The sequence below is a fragment of the Cryptotermes secundus genome, unplaced genomic scaffold (genome assembly GCF_002891405.2).
Source record: "Cryptotermes secundus unplaced genomic scaffold, Csec_1.0 scaffold967, whole genome shotgun sequence".
In the NCBI taxonomy this organism is placed as follows: domain Eukaryota; kingdom Metazoa; phylum Arthropoda; class Insecta; order Blattodea; family Kalotermitidae; genus Cryptotermes; species Cryptotermes secundus.
The window spans coordinates 730,700-757,949 of record NW_019731236.1 but is presented as its reverse complement, the minus strand read 5'-3'; the positions used below and the strand labels follow the sequence as shown (position 1 = coordinate 757,949).

Genomic DNA, 27,250 nt, shown 5'->3' with positions numbered 1-27,250 from the left:
GCTACCTAGTGGTTTAAGTTTCTTTATGAAATCCATTCTTCTTCGGATTTTCTTCAATGGCGAATAACCCGCTCTTGTGAAGGACTGACGCACTTCTAACCTATCACAGCTCACTCATTACGCAAAAAAAAAAGCCTGGGCCCATAACCTGTTATAGTAAAAACGCTACACTTCAGTTATTAACATGTCCTTACGGTTTATTATTAATAAACAAGAGGAGAAGCACTGCTTCTCTGTAATAGAAACAAAGCATGTCTGCACTTTACACGTTACATCAACATTCTGCCTAGCTTCATCATGGCTACCAACTTCTTAACTTTTCTTCATCAATATTACAGTCTCTCAACAATAGATACATGCATTTCATCTATTTCTCTTAGTGCCTGGGCTTGAATGCCTCCACACAGCAAAACTGTAATGCAACTATTGACTTTTTGGACATTAGCCATAATCTTGTCTTTCATTTAAAAACAATGCCTGGAGACATGGACTAGCTCTGTTGACTGGACCCAATTGAGTAGGCTCTTACCTGAGGATGGAGACAGTTTCTTCTCCATAACATTATTTTTAAATTAAAAACCGGACGATGGACAATGTCCAAGAAGTCAATAATTATGTTAATATACCATCATCACAGAGTTGTAATGACTTCACAATGATTAACAAGATGAAATTTGGTCAGATGAGTCACCATCTGCATATGGTGGTGAACCAGATGACTGCAAACAACCAAAAACTGTTCAGCTAATTAGTCAGTGTCTCTATATTAGTTAAAAGCATTATTTTTTCAAATCAGTTGCAATCCGCCTTCCTACTAGACAAACATAATGCATGTTTACAATATTATATTTCAGCATCCTGTTACACTCACACAATATATATGGATAAATACCGTCTTAAGTGCAACAAATTTTATTGTAGTTTTTACTTCTTTTCCTCCTCCACACTACATGTTTCGGCCCTAAATGGCCATCATCAGGTGTGTATCACTCACGTAGCTGTTACACTGCTTGTTAAAATTTAAAATTACCAGTCTTTCTAATTGTATAAAATCTTTGTTAATCTACACGCGTCGATTTGATTTTTAAATTAGCACTTTTTAAAACTTAATTCAAGTTAAAATGTCTATAAGATCTCTGTTCTTTCTTTTTCAAATTTTTAGTTAAAATTTTTTCAGGGTACATGCCCTATATCTACGGTGCTGCAGCGGCCACTTCTTGTTTTTATCGTTGTTCATGTGTTGTCTGTAATATACAAATATTCCTGTTACTATCTTATGTTATGTCATGTTATGTTATTCTTATANCAGCGACACACACAGAGAGCGCCTACACTGAACAACACATGAACAACGATAAAAACAAGAAGTGGCCGCTGCAGCACCGTAGATATAGGGCATGTACCCTGAAAAAATTTTAACTAAAAATTTGAAAAAGAAAGAACAGAGATCTTATAGACATTTTAACTTGAATTAAGTTTTAAAAAGTGCTAATTTAAAAATCAAATCGACGCGTGTAGATTAACAAAGATTTTATACAATTAGAAAGACTGGTAATTTTAAATTTTAACAAGCAGTGTAACAGCTACGTGAGTGATACACACCTGATGATGGCCATTTAGGGCCGAAACATGTAGTGTAGAGGAGGAAAAGAAGTAAAAACTACAATAAAATTTGTTGCACTTAAGACGGTATTTATCCATATATATAATGCATGTAAATAGAGGTACCCGTCAAATAATATGAAAACTAGATAATCCTGTAAGCATACAAACGGTCCTCCAAACATTCTAACCACTTCATACATGTATACAAGCAAGAAAAGTGTCACTATGACATAACATTACGATTGTAACAACCTGCCTTAATAGGACATAATATATGCAAAAGGTAAAGGTAAAGTTGTTCCTGTGCTTAATGAGGGTGTATGGGGGAGTGGAATACTTCTTAATAATATTTTAATTATTTAATTTATCTCACTTAAAATTTTTATCTCATATTGTATTTTATGTTTTATATTATTATATTATGGTATATTGTCAAAAATCCAACACTGCACTGAATTATATAGCATGAAGTTCAATTGCTTAAGAACATGTTAATTGTGTAATTTGCCTAATGACGGCTTTCTAAAAAGCCAACACATACATAATTGACATACCCAACTCACATAATCATGCATCCATTTTCATTTTGAAAATCGGTTTAAAATTATGTAAAATATTTAAGAATTTAATCTACAGGGCAGTCTTAAATGTGCTATGATATCACTTTTTGTATACGATTTATAAATAAATGACAAAATAGCACACCTACAGTCAATGAGCATGGCAAGAAGCTGCATTTTCAAGACTGTCCTCACAAATTAAATTGTTAACCAGTCCAAAAGGTTGCTGAAATAGAACAGTATGTAAAATTGACATGAAGAATATATTTTCAGATGTAAAATCAATACATCTTTATAACATAACCATGTGAAACACCTCAGAAACTTGTTCTGTCCAATTATCATATATAGTATATATATTTTCTTCAACTTGAATCTTACCTGCCAAAGTAAGCCGGCGAAGCACTGTGCCTGAATTTAAGGCATCACTTGTCACCATAGATATGTCATTATCATCGAGCCTTAATTCCTGGAGATTTCTTAGTGGAACCACTAGGTCAGCAGTAAGTGCTCGTAAGAAATTGTGAGCCAGGTCAAGTTGCACCAGTCTTGTGAGATGTGCCAAGGAGTTTCCAGACACTGCTACAATACGATTGTGTGCCAAGTCAAGTTGTGTGAGTGTCCGCAACTCACTAAATGCATTGTCTTCAAGAACATCAATCTGATTGTGATGCAGGGTGAGAGAGACGAGTGAGGTGAAACCTGTAAGTGCACCTCGACGAACACTGCTAAGTTGATTGTGAGCAAGCTGCAGAACTCTCAGTGCTGATAATGCAGGAAGAGTAGTTGCGCCTAAAGGACCTGCAAGCAAGTTATCACTGAGGTCCAGTTCCTGAAGAGAATGCATTCCCTCAAGAGCTGATACGGCATTCACACTCAGTTTGTTCCCTCGCAAGCGTAGTGTCTGTAGCTTTGATAATGAAGAGATGGCATTAACTTCCAAGACAGACAGTCTGTTCTCACTCAGTTCCAAGAAAGTGAGGTTAGACAGTCCCTGTGGAATAAGAAGACATGTCAGAATTTTATACCAGCTTTTGGGAATATGGAATAAGATTTGTTACTTGTTCCAAGGAATTGGCTGTAAGTCATTTGACTATACACATTGAGGCAAACATATGTTACATGAGATAGTACAAAACTTATCACTAATTATTTACAATGGTATTGACCATTTTATTACATCTCATTGCTTCCGCATTGGACTGTCAATTTAAGGTCTCCCCTTTTCTAAATTTCAAACTCATTTTCATACAGTGCACCCATTACTCACAAATGAGACCTGCAGACCCGGAGACTGCAACCACTACATCAGAAAGAAGAAATGCTGCTATCAAGTGAGGATAAATTGGTTTGTTATTACTTTTTTACTTTAGGATTTTATTTGTTTAATGTGTTCACTGTCATGAATATCCACTGCAGTTTGGCCGATTATAAGCCCATTAATGACTCGACCAACCAACCAATGAACCAGTAGCATGTAGGCAGTATCTGAAATCACATACATTAGAACTAGGTACACTTGAGACCCTTCAGAGAAAATGTGCAATAAAAAAAGACCGAACTTTGGAGCAACCACAACTGGCCCCTGTCCACACTTCCCTCAAAACCACACAATTTGTGACTAACAACATGGTTATCTTTCCCCATCCTCCCTACTCGCCGGACTTTGCCCCCTGTGATTTTGCCTTGTTTCCCAAAATCAAAATGAAGCTGAAGGGACAGCGTTTTGAAACAGTGTCTGATATCCAAAGGAAATTGCAAGAGGTAGCCGACAGCATTAAGTAAACTGACTTCCATGGCGCTTTTGAAGCATGGGAAAAAACGTTGAGACCACTGTACAAATCAGAGGCAGTTCTAAGTCCCACTTCTGCCGGTCTTTTGTATGGTGTCAATGTTATGTTCCTTATAGCTTGTTAAAGCCTCATGAAGGGTCTTTCACGACTTGCTGGTGACCCTTGGAGCTCCGAGGTAGTGACTGATGTTAGTAGGTCTGCAGAAGCTTACTAATCCCCAGCAAAAGCAGACTGCTTCTTCTGAGTAGGGAACTGGTTTCCCCCACCAACTGTTCCTATCGATAGTAAGACAGCGAGTCACAGTGCACCGTAGTAACATAAGCGTATCACTGTCGCTTTCACACAAAAGTTTATAGCTGTATATCTGCTAGTCCAGTGGGATACAAAGATTAAGTCAGAATTTGAACAAGTTGAGAATCGTCTTAAGCAGAGGAAGTGGGCAAGAAAGAGGTCATGTCTTTTAAGCCACTAGATCCGCAGAGTTGAGGCGAACAAAGAGCGACGACAATTTCCAACCTAAGTAACAGTCATACAGTGTGTCCTCGCATGCAGTGGGGTGGGACTAAGTCCCTTGTACTGCGGCCACTTCTGGCATATTGTACCAGCCCCAGATGATAGGTGAGGGTGATTGTGGAGCAATTGGTAGAATGAAGATTGGCAGGGGAAACCGAAGTACTCGGAGAAAACCTGCCTCAGCGCCACTTTGTCCACTACAAATCCCACTTGACCAGACCCGGGATCGAACCCGGGCCGCCGCGATGGGAAGCCAGCGACTAACCGCTTGAGCTATGGCGCGGCCTCTGTAGATAGGTATGTATGTATATAGGTAGGTAGGTAGGTAGGTAGGTGGGTAGGTAGGTAGGGAAGGGGAATTCCGGCTATGGCCGATGTCCCGCCTCTCACCTTAAAAGAGCCAGCGGTGAGGGTCTCGAGGTGGTTGTGCGAGAGATCGAGTCTGTCCAGCGTGGGGAGTGCCGAGAGCGCTGCCGTGGGCACGGTCTGCAGCTTGTTGTTGGGCAGCCCGAGGGCTTGCAGCGGTCCGGCCAGCCCCGAGAATGCCCGCTCGGAGACGTGATGTATCTCTCCCGAAGACACAACCAAGCCATGCAAGAGGACGCCCTCTAAGAGCAGATCAGGCAGCACGCTCACATTCTGGACCGTACAGTCCAACAGCGACACGGTTGCAGGCGGTACCAGCCCCCGAAGAACATCCCCGATCACCTGCGAACCCAGTGAGTGTTAATTACTGTCTGAAGACGATATCCCTGACATTAAAAGCTCAATTATAGTGGTATATTGTAAAATCAATGAAAGAGGTAAGGAGAGAATAAAATGGAATGAAGCGAATTTGGTACTTGCGGGTTCAGATTTCCATATTCTAAAGCGAGTAATTTCTGTGGAAGAACCTGAGATTGAAGGGAAGAATGTTATGCCCCAAAATTCGAGATAGTAGAGGTAAGCCACTGCCCAAAATGTTCGCGACGAGCGAACAGTGTTGCACAGCTATTGCCGCAACATGTAAACATCAGTAATGGCAAGTAGGGTAAGAATTTGCTGGCTCAGCAAGGCTGTGTCCTCACAGCGCTAGAAGTTTGCCTAACTCGGGCACTGGAGGATCGGAATAGATCGCTTACACAGCGATCAGACGCAAGGGGGTCTGCCCACATCCCGATAAGACCCAATGAAAGCCTAACTTTAAGAAATTAGAACACAAGGGAGGAGCTATCTACCCCCTTGTCGTCCACGCGGAATCAGCGAATTAAGACTATAAATGAGGGAAATTCAAGAGACTTGGAATTCTGATTTTAAACAGAATATTCAGTTGTCAGCCGGAGGCTCTCAACGACATGTATTCCATAAGAGGGTGGACAACGGCCGTAATCTACATTTGTATTGCAAGTAAGTCTTTTCGCTCATATACGCCATGCTGTTAGACGTTATTGTTAAGAAAAGTGTTATTGTGAGATCATAAGGCAGTCTCCAGTGTACCAAGTGAGAGCCAGGGTAGAACAGGGTAGAAATGAACGGAGAGTGACAGACAATGATAGGAGCACAGTTTCAAGGCACCTCCCCTCCACAACCAAGGTCGGTAGAATTAGTTTAGGATAAGAGTCATGATAGACAGATCAAAAGCAAACCTTTTTCTTCATGTAATTATTATTGTAAATAGACAGTGTACATAGTAGAAAATGTACGCAGGGAGTTCTGATTCACCCGCCAGTAACCATCCTGTCCTCGACCGATCCCGAGCTACCATAGCTAAGACAGCCGACGGCAGCCGAGTGTAGCGCCGATGTTAGGAAATGAGTAACGACAGGCCCAAGTAATTATAATTTCTCACCCCCTCCCCCCTGAGGTGTAACAAAGAAAGCTATCAAGAAACTAGGGATTAACAGGCAAGTTGCTTTAATATAAAACAGTTTCTAACTTGAAAATGAGTCATATGGTGCACCCCCGTATTCACGAATGAAGATCTGGTATAAGCATTACATCTCGATCGGATTAAATATCACTACGGAAATGGCGCTATACTACATTTAAGTATAACTTATAAGCTTCTGTTTTATTTATAACTAGAAGAAAATACTGCTATTTGCTGTGGTTATGGTTGAGTTTCTTGTCAATATCACATTATACGGCAGCTAAAGCTTCGAAAGGGATGACACTCAAATTAAGACATTGAGGTACACTAGTGTAATTATATAAAATGAAAACGATTGGGCATGACAATTCAAGTCGCATTAAAAATTTTACCGCAACACTTCGCTTTAAATTACACAGTTCTAACAACCTTCACTGCCTGTGTTGAGCACCAGACCGTGAAGGGATATGGGGGAGTGGAAATTAGCTCCATTTTTTTAACTCGGCACTAAATGGGAGTGGTCAGCTTCACGTCCCGGCCCCTTTACCCCCGGTACCAATTGAATAGGAGGCTGGGTGCACCCCAGAGTCGGTCTGGACGACGTGGACAAGAGAAGAATCTTGCACTGCCGGGAATCGAACCCGGGCTATCCAGCTTGTAGTCCGTCGTTATCCTGAACTCCAAAAGTGTGCAATAATTTCGTAATATCCCAGTGTTTTTTTTTGTGTTGGGTCCGTGGTAGAAAACAGGATATAGAGAGGCAAAAATTAATGAAAGTTACGTTTTTACATATGCAGTATAGAGTTCCCCGCAGATCGCTGAGCCGCCGAGGCGGAGTCTGATCCTTCTCCCGTCTAATCGCTTCTCGGAATCGGCAAACATATAGCATAACAAACTGCAGACTGCAGCAGATCCCGTACGTGCTCTCTGCTATTTCGCAGACATTCCTGGCATTTCCGATAAATATTTACATTCAAGCGTTGAAGTTCTTACACGGAAATAAATTGAACTCGAAACTTGAAACCCTCGCCTTCTATGCAAGGCATCTGAGGGATCTGCGAGAGGAATTTTCAAACCTAGTGCAGATTTCATCTAATTAAACACTACATACTCGACGTTCCGGCTTGTTTGAGTGTGTTGTGTTCAGTAACGATGAAATTGATACTACGTTTCAACATTCCCTGAAAGAGAGATAACAGAGAGCATTTCCAGCGTCTACTCTAAAGTTGGCAAGATTTGTTTGTAACTTGTTAGGTGACAGGCTTGTCGATTCCGCTGGTAGCAGCTCGAATTTCTGTGCCCAGAACAGGGGAGCGCCTAACCAACACATCAATTTTTCGCTCATTCATCAATGGCTCTACAGCCCTTTGTTGAGCCCTGGCCTCCACTTGAGTTTCGTAATCTTTTTTACACAGACGGTAGGGCTCTTTGGACGAGTGATCAGCACGTCGCAAGGTCGCTACCTACACACGGGACAACACACACACACAGAATAAACGCAGACATCCATCCATGTCTTGAGTGGGATTCGAACCCACGTCCCAGCATTCGAGCGAGCGAAGACAGTTCATGCCATAGACCGTGCGGCCACCTGATCGGGCCAATGAATATATCAGTGCAATTATATTCTGTACTGATGGCGAAAATCTTGTCTGTTTGTAGGTTTTGAGGTTTCACATGGGTGGTTATGAACAGTTTGCCTCCTTACTGCTTCATGCTAGTTTTTTGCTTGGCTTATTCATCGGCCCTGAAGTTCGATGCAATATGCTCCTCTGAAATGTCGGCAAAGTTCCAACGGACTGCATGGCGGTATATCTTAGGAAGATACATAATATAGAAACTTTCAGGTTCATTTACTAACTTTCCTACGAGGCCCTCCTACCCGTATCACCCCTGACGTAAGCAAAATGGAAGCCATACCCTCATGTAACAATGTTGAAGTTGTTCAAATTAACTTCGAAATAACTATTCAACTTCTTAGATTTCAGGTTCTCACAGGCGTGCCCATGAAGAGTACTGCTTTTGGGATGTGATGTCGTGTAGCCAGGTAGACCTTAATCGACGCTTCAGAGTAACTTATTGCCTCCATCTTCAGGGCTGAACAGTACGTCAAGCAAGAAAAATGCAAGCTTTATATTGTGCTCAACGAAATAAAGGCTCGTTTACATACGTGTACATGAAAATATATTAAGAGATATATTTTCTGGTGTATATCGCTATGTAGTCCATTAAAAGGCCATTGACGTTTGGGAGAAATATGTCACCCCCACCTTCAGGGTGGAAGAATAAGAAAAGCAAAAATTCAGTGTGAAGGAGGTAGCAAGTAGAGTTGTGTTCCAGAAAGTAAAACTTTCATTGCGAGCGCTGTGAGAAGCTCAGAGCCTACACGGCAATATATCAGTTTTCTCACAAAAAGGTAACTTAAATGAGAAGAAAGACACAACTTTGACGTTTGTCTGATCTCACCTGGAGAGCGGAGTTGTCGCCGATACACCGCAGAGTGTGGGGCAGGTCACATGAACAGGACACTGCAGGCGGCTGCGTGATCTCAGGGCATCGCCACGGGGTTTTGTCCGTGTCGTTCCGACCCGACACTAGACTAGCCAGCAGAAGCAGCAAGAGGAGCGCCAACATTCTGCAACAATGAGTCCATATCTTTAATTGTTTCTTGCATCCTGTTGTGTATTTAATCAATATTAGAGTCAATTTTACCGACCACACAACATATTTTTATTATTATTATTACATTACATGTTTCGACCTCAAGAGGTCATCCTCAGGTGTACGAACACAGCTGTATAATTACATGCAATCACATTCGTCTTCTCACTTATTCGATCCTGTATCTTATTCAGGCCCACGCTCAATAATATATCAAGCTCTCTCATAAAACACAAGTTAAAATTGAAGAAAGTCGTCTTCTGGGTTTAGGCGCCGTGTATTCTTCGTTTTGGCCGACGTTCCTCCGAAACGTTGGCCAAAACGAAGAATACACGGTGCCTAAACCCAGAAGACGACTTTCTTCAACAAAATATCAGTTTGCGAAATCTGCATATCTGCTTTCGGACTGATAGCAATAACCAAGGGATCAGCACTACGCATACGGAGTTTCTATCGTGAGANTATTATTGAGCGTGGGCCTGAATAAGATACAGGATCGAATAAGTGAGAAGACGAATGTAATTGCGTGTAATTATTCAGCTGTGTTCGTACACCTGAGGATGACCTCTTGAGGCCGAAACATGTAGTGTAATAATAATAAAAATATGTTGTGTGGTTGGTAAAATTGACTCTAATATTGATGAGTCCATATAATGCACATACATATACAGTACGTAAATCTGCTACTCACATATCACCTGAACAGACTGTAGACGCCTCTACTCCATATTTAATTAAATTTAGCACAACGAATAGTAAGTCAAGGGGCACGTGGTAGAGTGATTGGTTGAGGCACTATGCTATAAGCCGGAAGATTGGGTTCCATTCCCGATGAGGTCATTAGATTTGTTTTCAACTGACCTAATCCTTCCAGTCGAAGTATGGCTCTGGGGTGGACTCAGCCTCTAACAGAACTTAGTATCAGGAATCTTCCTGGGGGAGTAGGGCGGCCAGAGCGTAAGGCTGAAATCCTCACCGCCATCTGTGAGCTGACTGTCTAGAAAATATGAGAACTTCGACGTCTCACAACCCTATGGGTCTCCAAGGCTTCTTACAGGCAAACAAAAGCCGAGGCTTGTATTTAATGCCGCGTTACCATCTGTCTGGGTAGTTAGCCATGTAGAAGAATACTGAAGAAACAATTGATTCATGGGTGCTGTTATTTAGGATTGTCAACATATAAAACAACAACAATCAGATACTGAAATGAGATGTGGGGTTTCAACAAGAGACGTTTGGAAGGGGCACAGATGAGCTTCGTAGAGCTCTGCTGGGTTATACAAGATCGGCCAGATTGACAAAGGAATGCAGACACGACGGAAAGTTAGGAAGTTCAAAATACTGTGGACGACATGCGTCATAATTTGGGAAAGTTTGGGTGTGAGGCACCGCACAGGAATCCGGGCTGTAATGGCAAAGGAAATAGAGGTCATTCCAGAAAGAACTGGAAGAAAATCTATTGGATAAGAGTTGATGAGGAAGCCTAAAAATTAAGAATTGATACAAATGTTAAGGCGTCTACGTTGTAGCCCAAGAACTGCGTACTTTTATCCTCGGTGTGCACTATTATAATCAGTGCAGAACAGACAGATTCCTGTAGCATTAGAGGTTCTTTCAGTGAAGAGTTGTCTCCTCTGAGATACGAAGCCGTGTCTTGAAAGGCAACCAACGTTTCGCAGGAACATGTTGACCCTATCATGAAGATTGAGGCGACATGTTCCTCCGAAGCGCCACTTGATTTTCAACGGACTACACGGCGTTCTATCCCTGATGAAGGGCTTCAGAAACGTTTCTGCTCTACTATATCCCCCCCTTTTTTATTGCTAGTGGTGTGGGACTAAGTCCCTTGTACTGCGGCCAATTTTGGCCTATTGTACCAGCCCCAGATGATAGGTGAGGGTGATTATGGAGCAACTGGTGGAATGAAGATTGGCAGGGGAAACCGAAGTACTCGGAGGAAACCTGCCCCAGCGCCACTTTGTCCACCACAAATCCCACTTAACCAGACCCGGGATCGAACCCGAGCTGCCGCGGTGGGAAGCAAGCGACTAACCGCTTGAGCCATATTTCCCCTTACGGACGGCAACAGAGGCCCAGATATGAATGTTTCCCTTATAAGAGTAAGGATGCGCCTCTTAAAGCCCCTTTTCCGTAACGCACAATTAGCCTTCACAAGCTACGCAATGTATTCACAAATTAGGATCTGGAGACATTTTGATGGAGGTGTAAGCATTAAGCTACATTTGTTGCACATGAAGTATTAACACCAAATCCATAAGAATCTATTCTTGACTGTATACCCATGACATCTGACCGCCTCTGTGGTCAGAGTTCCTGGCTACAGATCCAGAGGTCCCGGGTTCGAGTACCGACGCTACCAGATTTTCTGAGAAGTAGTAGGTCTGAAACGCGGTTCACTCAGCCTCGTGAGGATAATTGAGGAGCTATTTCAAGAAAATAGCGGCTTCGGTCTAGAAAACCGAGATTAACGGCCGTGGGGATCCGTTGCGCTGACCACGCGACACCCTCTATCAGCTAAAGTTGGTACTAACTTAGCCGACAAGCGAAGGTCGCTCGATCGATATTGTTCGCTTGCGGACTACAGGCCACGGAGTTTGGTTGTTTGTATCTATAATATCTGAAGTTCAAGATCAGTGTCGAAAATTGGGATAACCTAATTTCAAATGCAATAGTTATAAACTCTATTTAAATTACTTAAGAGCATAGTTGTTCAATGACCTTGAAGCTAATGAATTAGTCACAATATCTTATGCAGATGACTTAAGTGCTAGTGGCAAAGCGAAGCCATATTTTTTGTTCAATTGGTTTAATGTATTTACAGTCACGAATAACTAGTCTAATCGAATGGAATTAGACCAAAAATCTATTTCCGTTTACATACATCAGCATGTACTGTAACCGAACCATTGAAATCCTTCCCCCCTTCTTTTATTTCAGTAATTATAAAGTAGACAGTAAGAATTACTAAGAAACAGGTTAAGACACAGTCAGGACAAGCAGATAGACCGAACTTGCGCTGACAAGGACATCTGTTAGTTCTTGCGTCCAGGCCTTTGGTGTTGCTTCGAAAAGGGCAGAAATGATACTTCATGGAACCCCCACTGAGTTTCTTTAGAAATTGAGAAGTTGACTTAGAACGGCAAGCCACTTTGAGAATTCGAGACGTGACAGTCGCAAGCCGTAATAAGTCAAAAGGGGGAGTGCCAGGGGATCATTAGCGACCCTCGTAAGTTGCATCTCTGTCAATTTCGTCGTTTGGAAGTTTAAGCCGAAACTACTTCTAAAACAATCGGTCATTGGCCGGAACCAAAATTAAGCCAACTCCTCTTATTTGAATCAACCTATCAGGGAATTTAGCAGGAGGAGACAAGAGGCGGATGCAATTCAGTTAGGACCTCTGGCTCGGCAGAGGGTCCAGTTTAAGATTAAGAGTCTGCTACAAAACTTTGAACTTGGCGGAGGTAAAACCCGCGAATATACTTGCGTGTTAAGCTAAGTAATTTGGACAAAGTGCAACACCGGCGGCTTGGAAGCCGAGACTAGGCCTGATAGTGTTGACTTAGACTCCGAGTGACTGTGAGAAACAATAAAGTGTTCCAGTGGCAAACTGCATTGTGTTGGTCAGAAGTGCTTCACCCTCACTTGTCCGAGCCTGACCCTTAGCCGACCTGAGGTGAGACTCATCGCCAGGAGCTAGTCAAACCCATCGCCAGCTTCCACCCACTCACGCCTTCCCTCCTTTAAAATGAATCGCAAACAGCACCTAGCTGTTTGCTGGCGCCCATAATATCAGGTTCTATGCTGAAAGTCCAACCCCGTAATCAGCAACGGAAGGAGGAAGCGGTGGAGCCGGAAGAAGCGGTGGAGCCTGGTCAAGCCGGAACCAGCCACGCCCTAACAACTTCAACGGAGGCAGCACCAGGTAGGGCAGTCAAAGTGACAAGTGGCAACCACCTTGTGGGCAAGAAGCCTAAAAAAAGGGGTGGCGGTTACAGTACTTCGTGTTAACACCAGATTATTGTGGATGAACTGGTGATTTTTAATTTCTCTGCATTACTTCGTGCTGAAAAATAATTCAGTAAAAATAAATTTCGTAAATGCAAAAATTGATCTGTTCATTCGTTTCTGTCTGCTGATCGTCAGTCTGACTTTCATGACCGCCTAAGATGATATTGATATATTCGTAACGACTGTTACTTATCTGAAATTATTTTTAGCAACAGCGAGGAGATATTTCATTGTGATCATGATTGAACGATTGGAGAAAATGTCTGGAATCCCGTTGCATTCAAAGTGTATTTCCACAGCGCTGGGTCTGCTTCATGCTGACAATGATGGACGGTCATGAGAACTTGACGTTATACGCCCACTGATCATGTTGATGGCAGTCAACTCTTGAAGGTCTGAATGGTCTTTGGATCTCTGCATGTCTGTCTCCGGCATGAATACAACAAACACATGTTCAGCCACACATCGGACTGGGATATTATTGCAAAGACAAGAATCTCAGAAAAGATTTCCAATAAAACTTTCTCGAATCAATACAAGTATTATGTTTTTGGACGTTAACCATCGTCCTGTTTATTTTTCAAAACACAACGTTTCGGATACTGAATTCTGTCTCCGTCTTCAGGTAAAACCTACTCAGTTGGACCCAATCGATAGAGCTATCTCCGGAGATAGGGACTAGCTCTGTGTGTAGGTACAATAGATCACTGTGGTCGCGGTGCAAGGGCCAAGAAGGCCCACCCCTTATACATTCATTCATTCAACTCTGTGTGTGGTTAACGTGTCAGCCAGACTCGTTATGACCAGTTTCATTAGGAATTGCCAACGTTAATGAAATGGTGACTGGATACGAGCAACATACAGACTATGATCACGGTGGTATAGCTTATTTTAAGGAACAAACTTTGTATCTTATTGCTTTTGAAGACGTGGGGGTAAGGTCAGGCTAACAGTAGAAGAATAGAATTTTAATATTACCCTCTAATCTAAACTAAGTTCATTTCTTACCACTCCTTTGTGTGCAGTGAATCTCACCCCTCTATTCCCTTTTAAATTTTATGACTCCAGCAATATTTTGCGGAGAACACAAATGTTGCAGCTCCTCATTATGCAATTGTCTCAATCAGAGACTGGAGACAATTTATCCATCTTAGGTCCAAATAGTCTCTCGAGTGTTTTGTTCTCAAACGCCCTGAATCTGCGTTCTTCTCTTAATGACATTCAATAATACTCTTAGGTTATTTATTTGGCCCTGCTATAATCTGGCGCACACAAAAAAATCATAGTGAAATCATTTTACATGCTTAAACGAAAGAGAGTTGGGGGTTAGGAAGTTAAATGGAGCAGGTGGGGGAAAGTATGATCATTAACAGTACTGCGAGAGAAGGGAACGCGGAAACGGATAGGGTATAAGGGCAGGCCCACAAGGACGAATAGCAGCGCATAAGAAAAAGAGAAAACGACATGAAAGCTGAAGTATATACGTAGGACTTGAGGTTCTTATAGCAATTGTGAGAAGAGTCCTGTATCCTGGTATGTAACGCCTTGCAGTACGTTGGAAGTCAATCGATATTTCGGTGAAAAACATCTCCTGCATCTTTAGGGTCCAGGAACAAGCCAGACAAGAAACCAGCACGAAGTGTGCTACTTGCTTCAGGCGCCTTTCACGTTTGGCCTATTCATACACTCTGAAGATGATGGAGACATGTTCCCTGAAACGTCGGCTGACTTCCAACTGACTGCATGGCATTACAACCCAGAACACAGCATTCTGCACGATGTGTGTATATATATCCGTCATAATATGACTCAGTCTCCTCGTGTGCAGCGTTTAAAACAGTCTCCACAAACGGGATATCACAGTCGGTACAGCGACTAGCTACGGGCTGGGCGACCGAGAGGTCGGAGTTAGAGTCCTGGTAGGGTCAACAATTTTATCCACGTCGTCCAGACCGGCTTTGGGGTCAACTAAACCCCCTATCCAATGGGTACTGGGGGCTCTTTCAGCGGGGGTAGAACGGCGGAGACGTGAAGCTTACCAGTCACCTCCAGCTAGTGCCAAGGTCAAGAAATTGTGGAATTATTCAACCACTCCCACATACGCCTCCGTGATGTATTGCTTAATTAGTTAAGCACAGGGACAACTTTACCTTTTTTTTTTCCTTGGCACTACAGCCCCAGTGGGCCTAGGCCTACCTCCATGAACTTTTCCGAACTTTACTTTTACCTCCACAAAATTAATTTAGGTATTCATCTGAATTTCATTCGAGTTGTTACTGGGGCTACAACACACTCATACATCTATTCCGGTCGCAATTAAACTCTTGTGTACAAAGGTTCTAGGACAACTCTTCCTACTGTCAAAATATCTGTCCACACAGAACCAGCTAATGCTGTATCATCACATGGAACATGACTGCTATTGCAAGCATTAGCCATCACCTCTCAGATCTGGAAGTAAGATGAATAGAATTCATGTTACTTGCTCCCTGAAAACGCTTCCCCTGCCTTTGGTAGTCAAAATACTAATACCGTCGGATTGAAGGGATTTAGACTTCAGAATTGGCTCTGCCGACTAAACCTTACGTATACTCAGGAAGAAGGGGCTTGGATATTGAACTAACTCTCTGGTAAGAAAATCTGAAGATTCAAAACTGCTAACATCATATTCCATAAAATATGTCCCTGCTCAAAGACTTATAGACGGGTTTTGGATTGGATGATTGGATTTATCTTCATTTTATACACACAAATCGGGACTAGACGTAATTACAGCGCTACTGCTATTTCCGCACCGCACTTTACAGCTCACTGTCACTAGTGTCCTCGGTCTTCACTAGTCACAACCTGGCAACGGATTCCTAACAGTCTCGCTGTACCTGCAAATCACACATACGTCTCCTTCGCACAGCATAATTCCTCTCTTGCCATGTCTTCTCAATTATTCTGCCAATTGCCAATTTCGGAGACTCTCAATTCTCTGCTGAAACTGCCAACTTCGAAACTCAACTCATTTCTTCTGAACTGAACTCTTCTCCATAACGGCTTTATACGGACCGAACAGAAAACACCGTTTCCAACAATACCCCTGTTATTGTGTGTTTACCGATCCGTTGCTTATAAACGGGTTCTTCCATTTCTGCGTGCGTATTTGTTACCGACGGAATGTATTACCAATTCGTTGCCTAGCAATGGACGTCACCTCTGATTTCACTATTCTGGCATTCAGGAGTCATGTCACAATATTTCCATAAATTCCAGTTTAATATCAGACCCTATCATTCTATATCTTTATCGTCATCCACGAGATTTTCCTTCCAAGAAATCCGACGGAGGCAAGTGGTGGGTGAACTTGTCGGCCTTGACCCTTGTAATGTGCATTTAGGGGAACATTGGGCTTCGGTGTATCAAAGGAAACGGTTAGAGTTGCCCTAATATCGTGCCGATATTTTCATCTTGCACAGTACACGCGGGCGTGCCTTCGTAATTACATTGCCTCCTCTTCGTTGGAGGATAGTAGGTGGATGGTGCGCAGGGCCGGAAACATTACCACACATTTGACTCGTCATTCATAAAGGGATATCAATGCGTTAACGTGAAAATTCGTTAATCACCTTTCCTCAACCAGCAGTTAATGAATTAAGATTTTGAGAATACTTGCTTTCCAATTGCACAAGGATAACAGAATTCCCCAAATGTCTTGGGCAGGTGGGTACCACTTATACGTCATATTTTGGGGGGTCTCGGGTTTAAATCTCGGTCTCAAGACAGGCTCGTGACAGATATTTATCGCGGTTTTGTTCAGTCCCTTCAAACAAATGCTGGAATAGTACCTCAAATTAGGTCACAAGCTCGTCTTTTCACATCCTTTCAAATTCGGTATTCACTAATCAAGCTGTAATTTAAGCTACTGACTAAGCCATACATAAATAAGATTAAACTGTCCCTGCGTTTAAGTAATTAAGCACTACGCCATGAAGGCGTATGGGGGGATAGATGTATAGATTCATATTTTCTTGACCTCGGAACTAGGTGGAGGTGAGCGGTCAGCTTCAGGCCCCGGCTGCTTTTTCCCAGGGAAAAAGCCCTCGGTACCCATTGGATAAGACCCCAGAGCCGGTCTGGACGACTTGGAGAAGAGAAAATTCTTTACTCTACCGGGACTCAAACTCCGAACTCTCAGTCGCCCAGTCTGTAGCCAGTAGCTATACCAACTAACCCACCCCGGCTCCTCCATACATAAAGGAACAAACAAAAAATAAAGATAAGAATATGTAAACTGGATGGAATAGTTTGAAAGAAGTGTGTGAAATATGTGGGAAGAATTCCCTAAAGAAATACCGGTCTACAAAGAACTTCTGATATCACTACAATAAAACCAACATTACCTGATCTATTAGATTCCAGTGAACTGGATTGTTTTTGCCCGGTCTTCAAGTCCGCTTTGTATTACAGGGCTACTCTTCCTCACCGTCGAGCCGTGAGTCGACGTGGGAGGTGATCCAGACTGCACTTAGTATATAGTGGTTTGTTTTTGCTGTAGCACGTACATGAGCAGTTAAGTTACTTTGTTTTATACTGGAGTATGCTGGTTTACGACACCGTGCAGTGCTGCAGGTGGATACCAACGTGGTACCAATGTCTCTTAGTGTAGTTTACAATTGTTGTTCCATTTATTTTATTCGACTCTTCCTAAAGCAGTCCTTATAATTATGTTACATATTCGGAAATGCATTTATTGGATGTTTTAAAGTCCAGTTAGCCAAAACAGCATTTATTTATACAGATTCGCGAATCATGACCTTTCCGGAACTCGAACTCTGACCCCTCCTTCGTCCAGCCCTAGCCAATCGCTATACCGACTGCGCTATCCTGGGTCCTGGTACTTTTCCTAACAAGTTTTAATATGTAAGATTTTAGGCTTTCACGGCGGTTACCGCTTCTCATGGTCTCTTCGCTTGCAGATTTCTTATATTTTTTCCGTCTACCCTGAAGATGGAGGCGATACGTTCCTCCGAAACGTCGGTTAACACCACATATACACGGTGCCAAATCCCAGAAGACTGCTTTCTTCAAGTTTTAATATTTTGCTAAGACTGTCTTTTGGTTCTGTTGTGTTCCCCTGCTGATTGTTTCCGAGTTTGCTAAGTAACTCATGAATACCATTGAGCCTAACTCCTGTGTAGGGCCCATATAGCCCTACTAACATGGCAGAGGGAAGAGAGATGTCGGACAATAGGCTACAGACGACTAGTTGGAAGACGCAAGACGAAATAAAAAGAAAACCTCCAGTACTTATCTGTTATAAGAGCTTCTCTTTGCGTGAGCTGACAGACTGACTGACTGACTATCAGTTGCAACATGACTCTGACTCTGAGCTGACTAGGGCGGAAGGATTGAACGCTCGTAGCGTCAAGTTGTAAAGACCTATACCGCACGGTTGCGCTATCTACAAACCACACTGTACTTGCTTCAAGTGCAACTGCTTGCTCCAGCTGCATCTATGTCTGAGTAAGAACAACAAAATGACGCCAGCCTTGAGAGTCCGTGATCAGGCAAACAAGTTCAGCCATACAGGCGGCAGGTCTCTAGAGAGACTGTGAAGATGGCGAGAGATTCCCTTCTATGTACAAGAATCAGAGAACCTCGTGCCTTATTACTGTGTTCCATGGACGATAGCTAAGAGCGGTTTGTTAGAGCTAGTCTGTGAAACAGTGGTTTGCGGTTGGTATGTTTGCTCTGTACGTAATAAAATCATCTCACAATGTGGCGATCATTTGCCTGCTCGCATCTCAGACACAACTCAACGGCTTTCGAATAACCTAATTTCAAGAGGTGTAGGTTAGGATGCGCAACACAAATCCCCTCCTGTTTAATATCTACTACGTGATCATTTCTTACGCACTGCTATCGCTAACGATGTTCTGGCTGTGAAGCCATTAAATCTGGCATGAAGGAAACGCTAATGTCTAATATAAATGACCAATATGGCGATAAGGTGATATCGGATCAAAAGTACAAGAGCTGTCGCAACCAAGAAACAAGAAGTTCTGGGATGAAATAATTGTCTAATTCCCTTGATTCGAAATGGACCGCATATAAAACGAAAACAAATTGCTAGGATACACAGGCGGCAAAGTGATCTCACAAGTTCCCCAAAAAATCTGTGAGGATACAAAGACAACAAAGTAATTTCACAAGCTTCCTAACACAAATTTTGGAGGATACACACAGAGCAAGGTGGTCTCACAAGTCTCCTAACAAAAATTTGTGAGGATACGAAGACAGCAAAGTGATCTCACAAGCCTCCTAACAGAAATTTGGGAGGATACACACACAGAAAATTGGTCTCACAAGTCTCATAACAGAAATTTGTGAGGATAAAAAAGACAGCAAAGTGATCTCACAAGCCTCTTAACAAAAATTTGGTAGGATATACAAGCAGCAAGATGATCTCAAAAGCGTCCTGACACAAATTTTGAAGGACATACACACACACACACACAGAAAAGTGATCTCACAAGCCTCCTAACACAAAATTTGGAGGATACACAGAGAGCAAAGTGATCTCACAAGCATCCTAACAAAGATTAGGGAGGATACGCCGACAGCAAAATGATCTCACAAGCCTCATAACAAGAATTCGTGAGGATAGACAAGAGAAAGATGATCTCACAAGCCTCCTAACAAAAATTTGGGAGGATACACAACAGATAGAGAGCAAGGTCATCTCATAAGTCTCATAACCCAAAAAAGTTAGGGGGGATACAAAAACAGATGGACAGACACAGAAGAATACAAAGACAGCAAGGTGATTTCACATACCTAATTTTATTTTTTAATAAGGTTAACAAGATTTTCAAGTTTCTAATTGAAATTGCAGTTTAATGTCGCGTATAACTAGTTTTGTGGGTTTAGACCGATCAACAAACAACCAATATTCCAGGGATTGAAAATTTCAGTTTGGTCCACATGTACAACAATACTAGCATGAGAATAAGATCGAACTTATCGCTATCTTCGAAAACAAATAATTCCATACATACAAGTATGTCTTGATTTGCGTGCGTTTTATTTACGCGCATTCGATTTCAAGCAATTGAAGACTACACCATTATTTAATGTGCACCATTCTAGATCTCACTTTAACGCGATTATGCGATCAGTAATAGGCAACATGGCAGACGTCAGCGTGGCTTTGAAGACAAGAGAACCTGCTAGTAGCGAGAGGATAAAATCTGAAATAAAATAAAGTAACAACTTAAGCAGAATATTTTACAAGAATAAAAATCTATAACCTTGTGGCGTGGTTGGCCCATGCATGCAAATCCCATTTTCCTTTACTTCGTGTGGAAATTAGCTATTGATTTGCGCATTTTTTTTTCGTTATGTTATTATCATGAAAACATCTCAGCGTAAATCGAGAAACGACTGTACATGTAAAAAGGGAAATTATTTATCATCCATCAACTAACTGAAGAAAACGAATCATTGCAATATAGCCATTACACCAGATGATTAGAAAGTGACGCTATTAATAACAAGAAATTCAGGATGAAACATTATTTCTACTTTTTTACAAATGCTCCAGCCAGTTTAATAAGGCTAAAAATTATAATTTAATAATTATATAATACAGTGATAGACTTCTGTGTACAATTTGAACTAGGCTACCAAAGACCTGAACTATGACAAATTTATGATAATAGCCCAAAGGATTCTTACGCGTTCATAACTGTAGCTCTCTCTATGATTCATCGCCTTATAAAATTTCACATATTTAACTCTACTGAGCCATTAGCCCTCGCTATATACCGTAAGCTAAATACAGCTTAGATTTCACGCAGCTGACATGTTATTTTATACAAAAAAATACTCAAAGAAGAAAATGAAAGCTTTTATGATCTTCTTCATCCATTCGTCAATGGCTATACAGTCCACTGTTGGGCCCTGTCTTCTTCTTCAGTTTCGTAATCTTTTTTATACATACGGTAGAACTCCTTGGATGAGTGCTCAGCCCGTCAAAAGGCCGCTACCCACACACAGAACAACACAGGCACAAAATTAACGCACACACAGACATCCATGCCTTGAGTGAGATTCGAACCCATAATCCCAGCCCTCGATAAAGCGACGACAGTTCATGTGTTAGACCGCACGGTCACCGTGATAGGCCCTTAAGATATTTATGTTACATGAGGTTTTAGAATTCAGTTTTACGTGCCGGTAATATTGTTCAGATCCGGTCTGGAAACCCTAGATTAACGGCCGTGGGGGATCCGTTGCGCTGACCACGCGACACCCTCTATCCGCAAAAGTTGGCACTAACTTCGCCGAAAAGCGGCGGTCTCTCGGTCGGTATAGTTCGCTTGCAGACTAAAAGCCACGGGGATTTTTAATATTGTTCAGAACTCCACATTTTGCACAATTGCAATATTTTCTTTTATTCTTGATGTCAGGATAATAGAAAATACAGAAGTAGGACGACCTCTAGCAGCAGGTCTCTTGTATTCATACGAAGTTTCAAAAAGATTAATTTAGCTGTCAGCAGTAGGGGAGGGTGGAAGACTTACTGGAAAGGAGGGATATATGATTATCATCGTGTTATTAAGCATTATATCCTTAGAAGTAAGGAATTAAACTAAGAATTTGGTTACTACGTAGAATTATCTTCGATTTTAAGCTTTGACATTTATTTGCTGACTGATGAACTGGCACTCTCCTATAACCTGCGCTGTTACGCCCGAAACCTCGTAATGGAAGGATATTCTCAATAGATGTCATTGCAGAAAATACCTGCACCACTTTCGTCTCTCGTCTTGGTTACTAGTAGAGACTGGCTCCCATATTAGGGTGATGACGACCTTGACAGGAGGAAAAAGTTAGACATAAACCGCCGTATGAGGAGGTGGATGAGGCACCATATTTACAATCAACTTTCATTTTGAATATAAAAGTAGTCTGATAATCTTTTCTTATATGCACCTGCTCCCCTTACATGGTATATTGATTCATTACTACTTTATGCTCATAGCGTGTATAAACAGCCTTAAGAATTTTCCGTGGCAGTGAAGAAAGAATAGCTTTTGTTCTTGGATCAAACAGCGGACTGGAAGTTGGTTCGATACCGATAAAGGTTCTAGACAGAGAGTTCTACAGACATGAGCAGAATGTTTAAAATTTACAACGCAATGAAAATCGCATTTGCAGGTTTACAGGGAAAGATACTTGAGTTCCATCTAGAAATTAAAATTATACGCTGCTTCCTTAGATATTGCCTGACTATCGCAAACATTCCGAAGAGAGTAACAAAATATTAATACCGGACACAAATGGAAACAGAATTATGTGCTTGTTACCAATTTTCCGGTATTAAGACACTAAAAGTGGCATCATCATTATATTATATTATATATTATATAATTATATGTATCATTATATCATTTATCGTATGGAGTGCAACAGGATGCTTAAATATAATATTGTAAACACTAAAAGTGATGAAAAGCGATACAAATTAATATATTTCTTCATGAGAAAGGCGGATAAATAATAAGTAATAATGCTCAAAGCTATAACTGTAATTTTTTCTATAGTTGCTTTATATTTGACGACAGAATACGAGTTTTCAAAGAACTGTATGCTGGCCAAATGCAAGTAGTCACGCAAAAAGTCGCCAAGTTTTGAATGACAAACTGAAAACTTCCTGAAGTCTAATTGTAATGCCACGTAAGGAAATCGTGACAATTCTCCTGTAATCCTCAGATTTAATCAATACAAAATTCTCACATCAGGTTCGCCCCCCAGTATTTTGATTCGGACAAGACAGAAATATAGAACTCGGCTAGAAACGCCAAATTCCTGCCAGTGTTACAAACTGAAGCAGGGATCAATACATTTGGGGTGCCAGGGCGCTGACACAATCACGTCACCGCCGAATCCATTTATCTATCAACACTGGAACAAAAATAGGACTATTATACCCTTTCAAGCATGAAGTTCACATACAAAATACTTTAAGATGTAGCTCTCATCTCTCCGAACATTACTTACTTATTTACGGAGCTGCGCCCTTCTTGAGAAGCCGCCAATTATGAAACTACTCAAGAATTTCCCACCATTTTATGGAACCCGAAGGTCCACTGCCGTGTTTACAAGGGCCCTCCACTGGTCCCTATCCTGAGCCAGATCTGTCTAATCCATACTATGCCATCCGATCTCTCTAAGATCCATTTTAATATTGTCCACCCACCTACGCCTTGCTCTTCCCAATCTTCCTATTTTTATGTCATGATTTTCCCTGGCCCGAACATTACAAAGATAAATTTGTTATCCTCTTCAGGGACATAAATTCTCTTTGTTCTGAGAACTATACGAGTGTGAATCCCATGAAAACACTCCGCCGCAGGATGCAGAGTTTTCTACTGTTACAGCAGGTGGTAGTACAGTTCGTATATTATTAGTACTTGGAAAACAACGTGCAATTTTTCTCGTTACATCGCATACGTATCCTTCTCGGAAACCGTTTGAAATGCTGCTTCGGTCTCAATTGTAATAGAAACAGCCGGGATAGCTCAGTCGGTATAGTGACGGGTTACGAGATTGACAGCCGGTGTTCGATTCCCGGCACGGAGAAGATTTTTCTCTTCTTCACAACTCCCAGACCGGCTCTGGGGTGCAGTCAGCCTCATCAAAAACGTAGTGGAGGCTATTTCCACGGAGGTAAAGCGATCGGGGCGTGAAGCTGACTACTCAATTCCGATCATTACTGAAGTCAAGGATGGTTGAGTTATACCTCCACTCCCCAACTTATCTTCGTGACACAGATGTTAATTAAGCACAGGGACAAATTTACCTTTCTAATAGAATCGCTGTAATTGGGGGAGAGAAAAGGAAAGCTGGCTCAAACAATACCTCTCACCTCTTCTTGCTTGTATCAGAGAGGTTACCAGTTCGAATCACCGGCTGTTATGAATTAGGTCTTTCATGGTTCTTCCAAGTAACTTCATGGAAAGACTGGGTTAGTACTTCAAATCCAGCTCCATTTCACATCCTTCCATACAAGTTACTCATTAAATCATCAGCACCGTCAGACGAAGTAAATATAAATAAATAAATGACGAAGGAGGAGAACTGCTGAAGTGACGCAAATGCACAATCACTTTTGTGACGTCTGGGTATGAGACTCGTACGCATGGTCTACTGTACCAGACACGTATCCTTATCAACTTCATCAATCACACCTGTGTCAGGGTCCACGTGTCGCTACAGCAACAGTTTCCTGTCTGGTTTGCAGCCCGGGTATGCCCGGAAAATTCACGCCTAGTTTTGTAGTTAAATGATACTGCGTTTGTGAAGGCTGCGGGTCTACAGGATGACTGACGTAGTTAAATAACAATGCGTCACTAACAATATCCTACTAGGAACATAGGTGGCACGTCCTCGGTTTCTCTTATTTCTTTCTTTTCTTATATCTTGTGTAGATATAAGCCTTGCAATGCTCTAATGTATTGAGTCCTCCCGAATGTCTGAAAAGGCTTCATACTAAACAACCTGTTAGTTCTTGCTTTCTTTCTTTCTTTATAGTTTCCTGGGGTGGGGTGAGACTGAATCCACTTGGTACGTCGGCCACAATTTAGCCTATTGTACCATTCCGAGATGATAGATGATGATGATGATGATGATGATGATGAATGTTGAGCAGTCGGTGGAATCAGAATTGGCAGGGGAAACCGAAGTAGTCTGAGGAAACCTGCCCCAGTGCCACTTTGTCCACCACAAATCCCACATGACCTGATCTGGGCTCCAATCCGGTCCGGCGGGTTGGGAATCCGGCGACTAACTGTCTGAGCTATGACACGGCCTGTTACTAAGTAATTAGCTCCGTGGAATTGAGTCCTTCTCGAAAAGCCATCAGTCGCTCAGTTACTCAAGACTTTCCCAACATTTTACCCTGTCCACAAGAACCGCCCTAAAAAAGGATTCAGAAACTGGAACAGGCCTAATCGGCGAATATGACAAAAAAAGAAAATAATAAAACTCAATCCTACAGCCAGTTTCGTGGTTTATTAAGAGCGGTACTCAGACTACGTCATAGAGACTTTGTTACACGAGTCCTGACACCGAATATCTCTACTTAATTATTCAAGCGCAGAAGGAACAGTGGCAACTGATAAGATTCGTCGCTCAATATTCCTACCTTCCTCTCCTCTACGCCGTAAATTGCAATTCCACCTTAATTACAGCACAGGTGCGCATAAAGAGCCTCTGTAACATACGCCGAATGCCAACACCAGCTTCACAGATGAGAGCCTGGAAGCCAAGACGTGGCAACAGCGGCCTGGATCCCAAGCCTGACAGTCCACAGGGAACCAAATATCAGCTGTAAGATATAATCTAACCGAGCGACTTGGCTCAAGAGGCAACAGATCTGACTTGTTTATGAAAGTGGCCAGTTCGAATCTTGGCTGGAACATCGACTAAGTAACCTGACTGGCGTTTTTCTTGGATTTTCTCAGGTCTAATGCAGTGATAGTACTTCATATTAAAACATTATCACTTCCTTTCACGTCCTTTCCTAATTATTATTCGGTACCACGCTATTACACGGTTCTATGTAATCTGAGCTACTGACAGCATCATAAAATAAACCATAACTCACTCACTCATGGAGTTGAGCCCTTCTTGAGAAGCCGCCAATTGTGCAGCTACTCATGAACTTCTCAGCATTTTGTGGAACTGGAAGGTTCATTACCGTGTTCACAAGAGCCCCTCCACTGATCCGTATCCTGAGCCAGATCAATCCAATCCATACCAACCCATCCATTTTAATATTCTCCACCCACCTGCGTCTTGGTATTTCCAGTAGTCTCTTTCCTTCTGGTTTTCTCACCAATATCCTATATGCATTCCTGTTCTTCGAAATTAGTGCTACATTCCCCGCCCATCTCATCCTCCTTGAGTTGATCATTCTACTTAATCTTGGAGAAGAGTACAAGTTATGAATCTCATCATTATGCACGTTTCATAAAATAAACCATAGGTAAAGTAAATAAGTAAGATATATTGCATTACGTTAACAGGTTTTCAGGCTGTATATTAATTCCTATGCATAATACATTATTTAATTTTGTTAGGCCGGGTATCGATTGCGTGCAGCTGCCGCGCGCAGCTGTTCGTGCGCGGAAAATTCGTTCGTTTGTTTACCGTGTTAGTTGGTTATTGGAGAGGGTGGGTTTCCCAATGCACTTAGACCTGTATTGGTCCATTGTGCTTCCCTCTATGATTTCTACCAGTCTCTATATCCTACCGGTACTGGTGCTTACCATCAGTCCCGCCCAGCCAGCGAGACCGGCTCTACTAGCTGAGAGGTATCTACATTGTTCCCCCATTTATCCAGAGGTATTAGAGACTGCTGTTGGGCGGGAAACGTCCGTAATTTGGCTCAGTGACCTCCTTTGGAGATATGAGGTTCTTTTATGTGCCGTAAAGCTACGACACGGGACCCACGGCTTAAAGTCCCTCCCGGAGGACTTGTTCCCTGAATTTTTCCGCCCTTAAAAATTCAACGACCTCCACCGGGTATTTGAACCTGCGTACTACGAGTCATGAGGTGGGAAAGTTACCTCTAGACTATGGAGGCCGCTTGTTTACCGTGTTTGTGTCCCGCATCGAAGCTCGACAGCGGCGTGCGGCTGTTGATCGATGCTGTTCCTGTGCCGCGAAAGAAACACCTGAACGTCACAAGGACCGTCTCAACTGAAAGAGTACAGCACACTGAAATCCCCTTACCGCGGGGCAAAAACCCGTTCCAATTTGGCTCGACACGCGCCAAGTTTGCGCGCGGCCGTGTTCGTTCTGCAGCGCGGCAACATGGTATTGAGTTTGCGAACCAAAGCAACGAATATTGTCTCGCGCGCAATCGATACCCGGCCTTAGGCTGCCCAGAAAATTGTACGAACTCGCATTATTTCCATTATCTCCCTGTTTAAAGATACAGACTCCTCGAAAAGTGTAAGGACTGGAATGTTCCATAACAAACATTAAAACCTTACCTACTTAAGCTATTCCTCTTATACCTTACGGTGTCGAGGTCTTTTTTTTTTCCATTTTGATCATTTTACAGAGGGTAGGACTCCTTGCACGAGTGATCAGCTCGTCGCAAGGCCTCTACCTAAACACAAGACAATATAAACACAGAATAAATACATACACGTACCACACATCCATGCTTTGTATGG

The 27,250-nt window shown here is 42.2% G+C and overlaps 1 protein-coding gene across 1 annotated transcript in view; it reads right to left on the bottom strand.

Annotated features, from left to right (window-relative positions):
• The window catches only part of LOC111866638, a 126,675-nt gene that overhangs the window by 5,856 nt on the left and 93,569 nt on the right, over window positions 1-27,250 (bottom strand). The window contains exons 3-5 of the mRNA XM_023855778.2: window positions 8,787-8,955; window positions 4,862-5,179; window positions 2,547-3,159 (exon numbers count right to left, since the gene is read on the bottom strand). Coding sequence (XP_023711546.1) covers window positions 2,547-3,159; window positions 4,862-5,179; window positions 8,787-8,954 — 1,099 coding nt within the window. The 5' untranslated portion in view covers window position 8,955. The remainder of the gene's footprint in view (window positions 1-2,546; window positions 3,160-4,861; window positions 5,180-8,786; window positions 8,956-27,250) is intronic.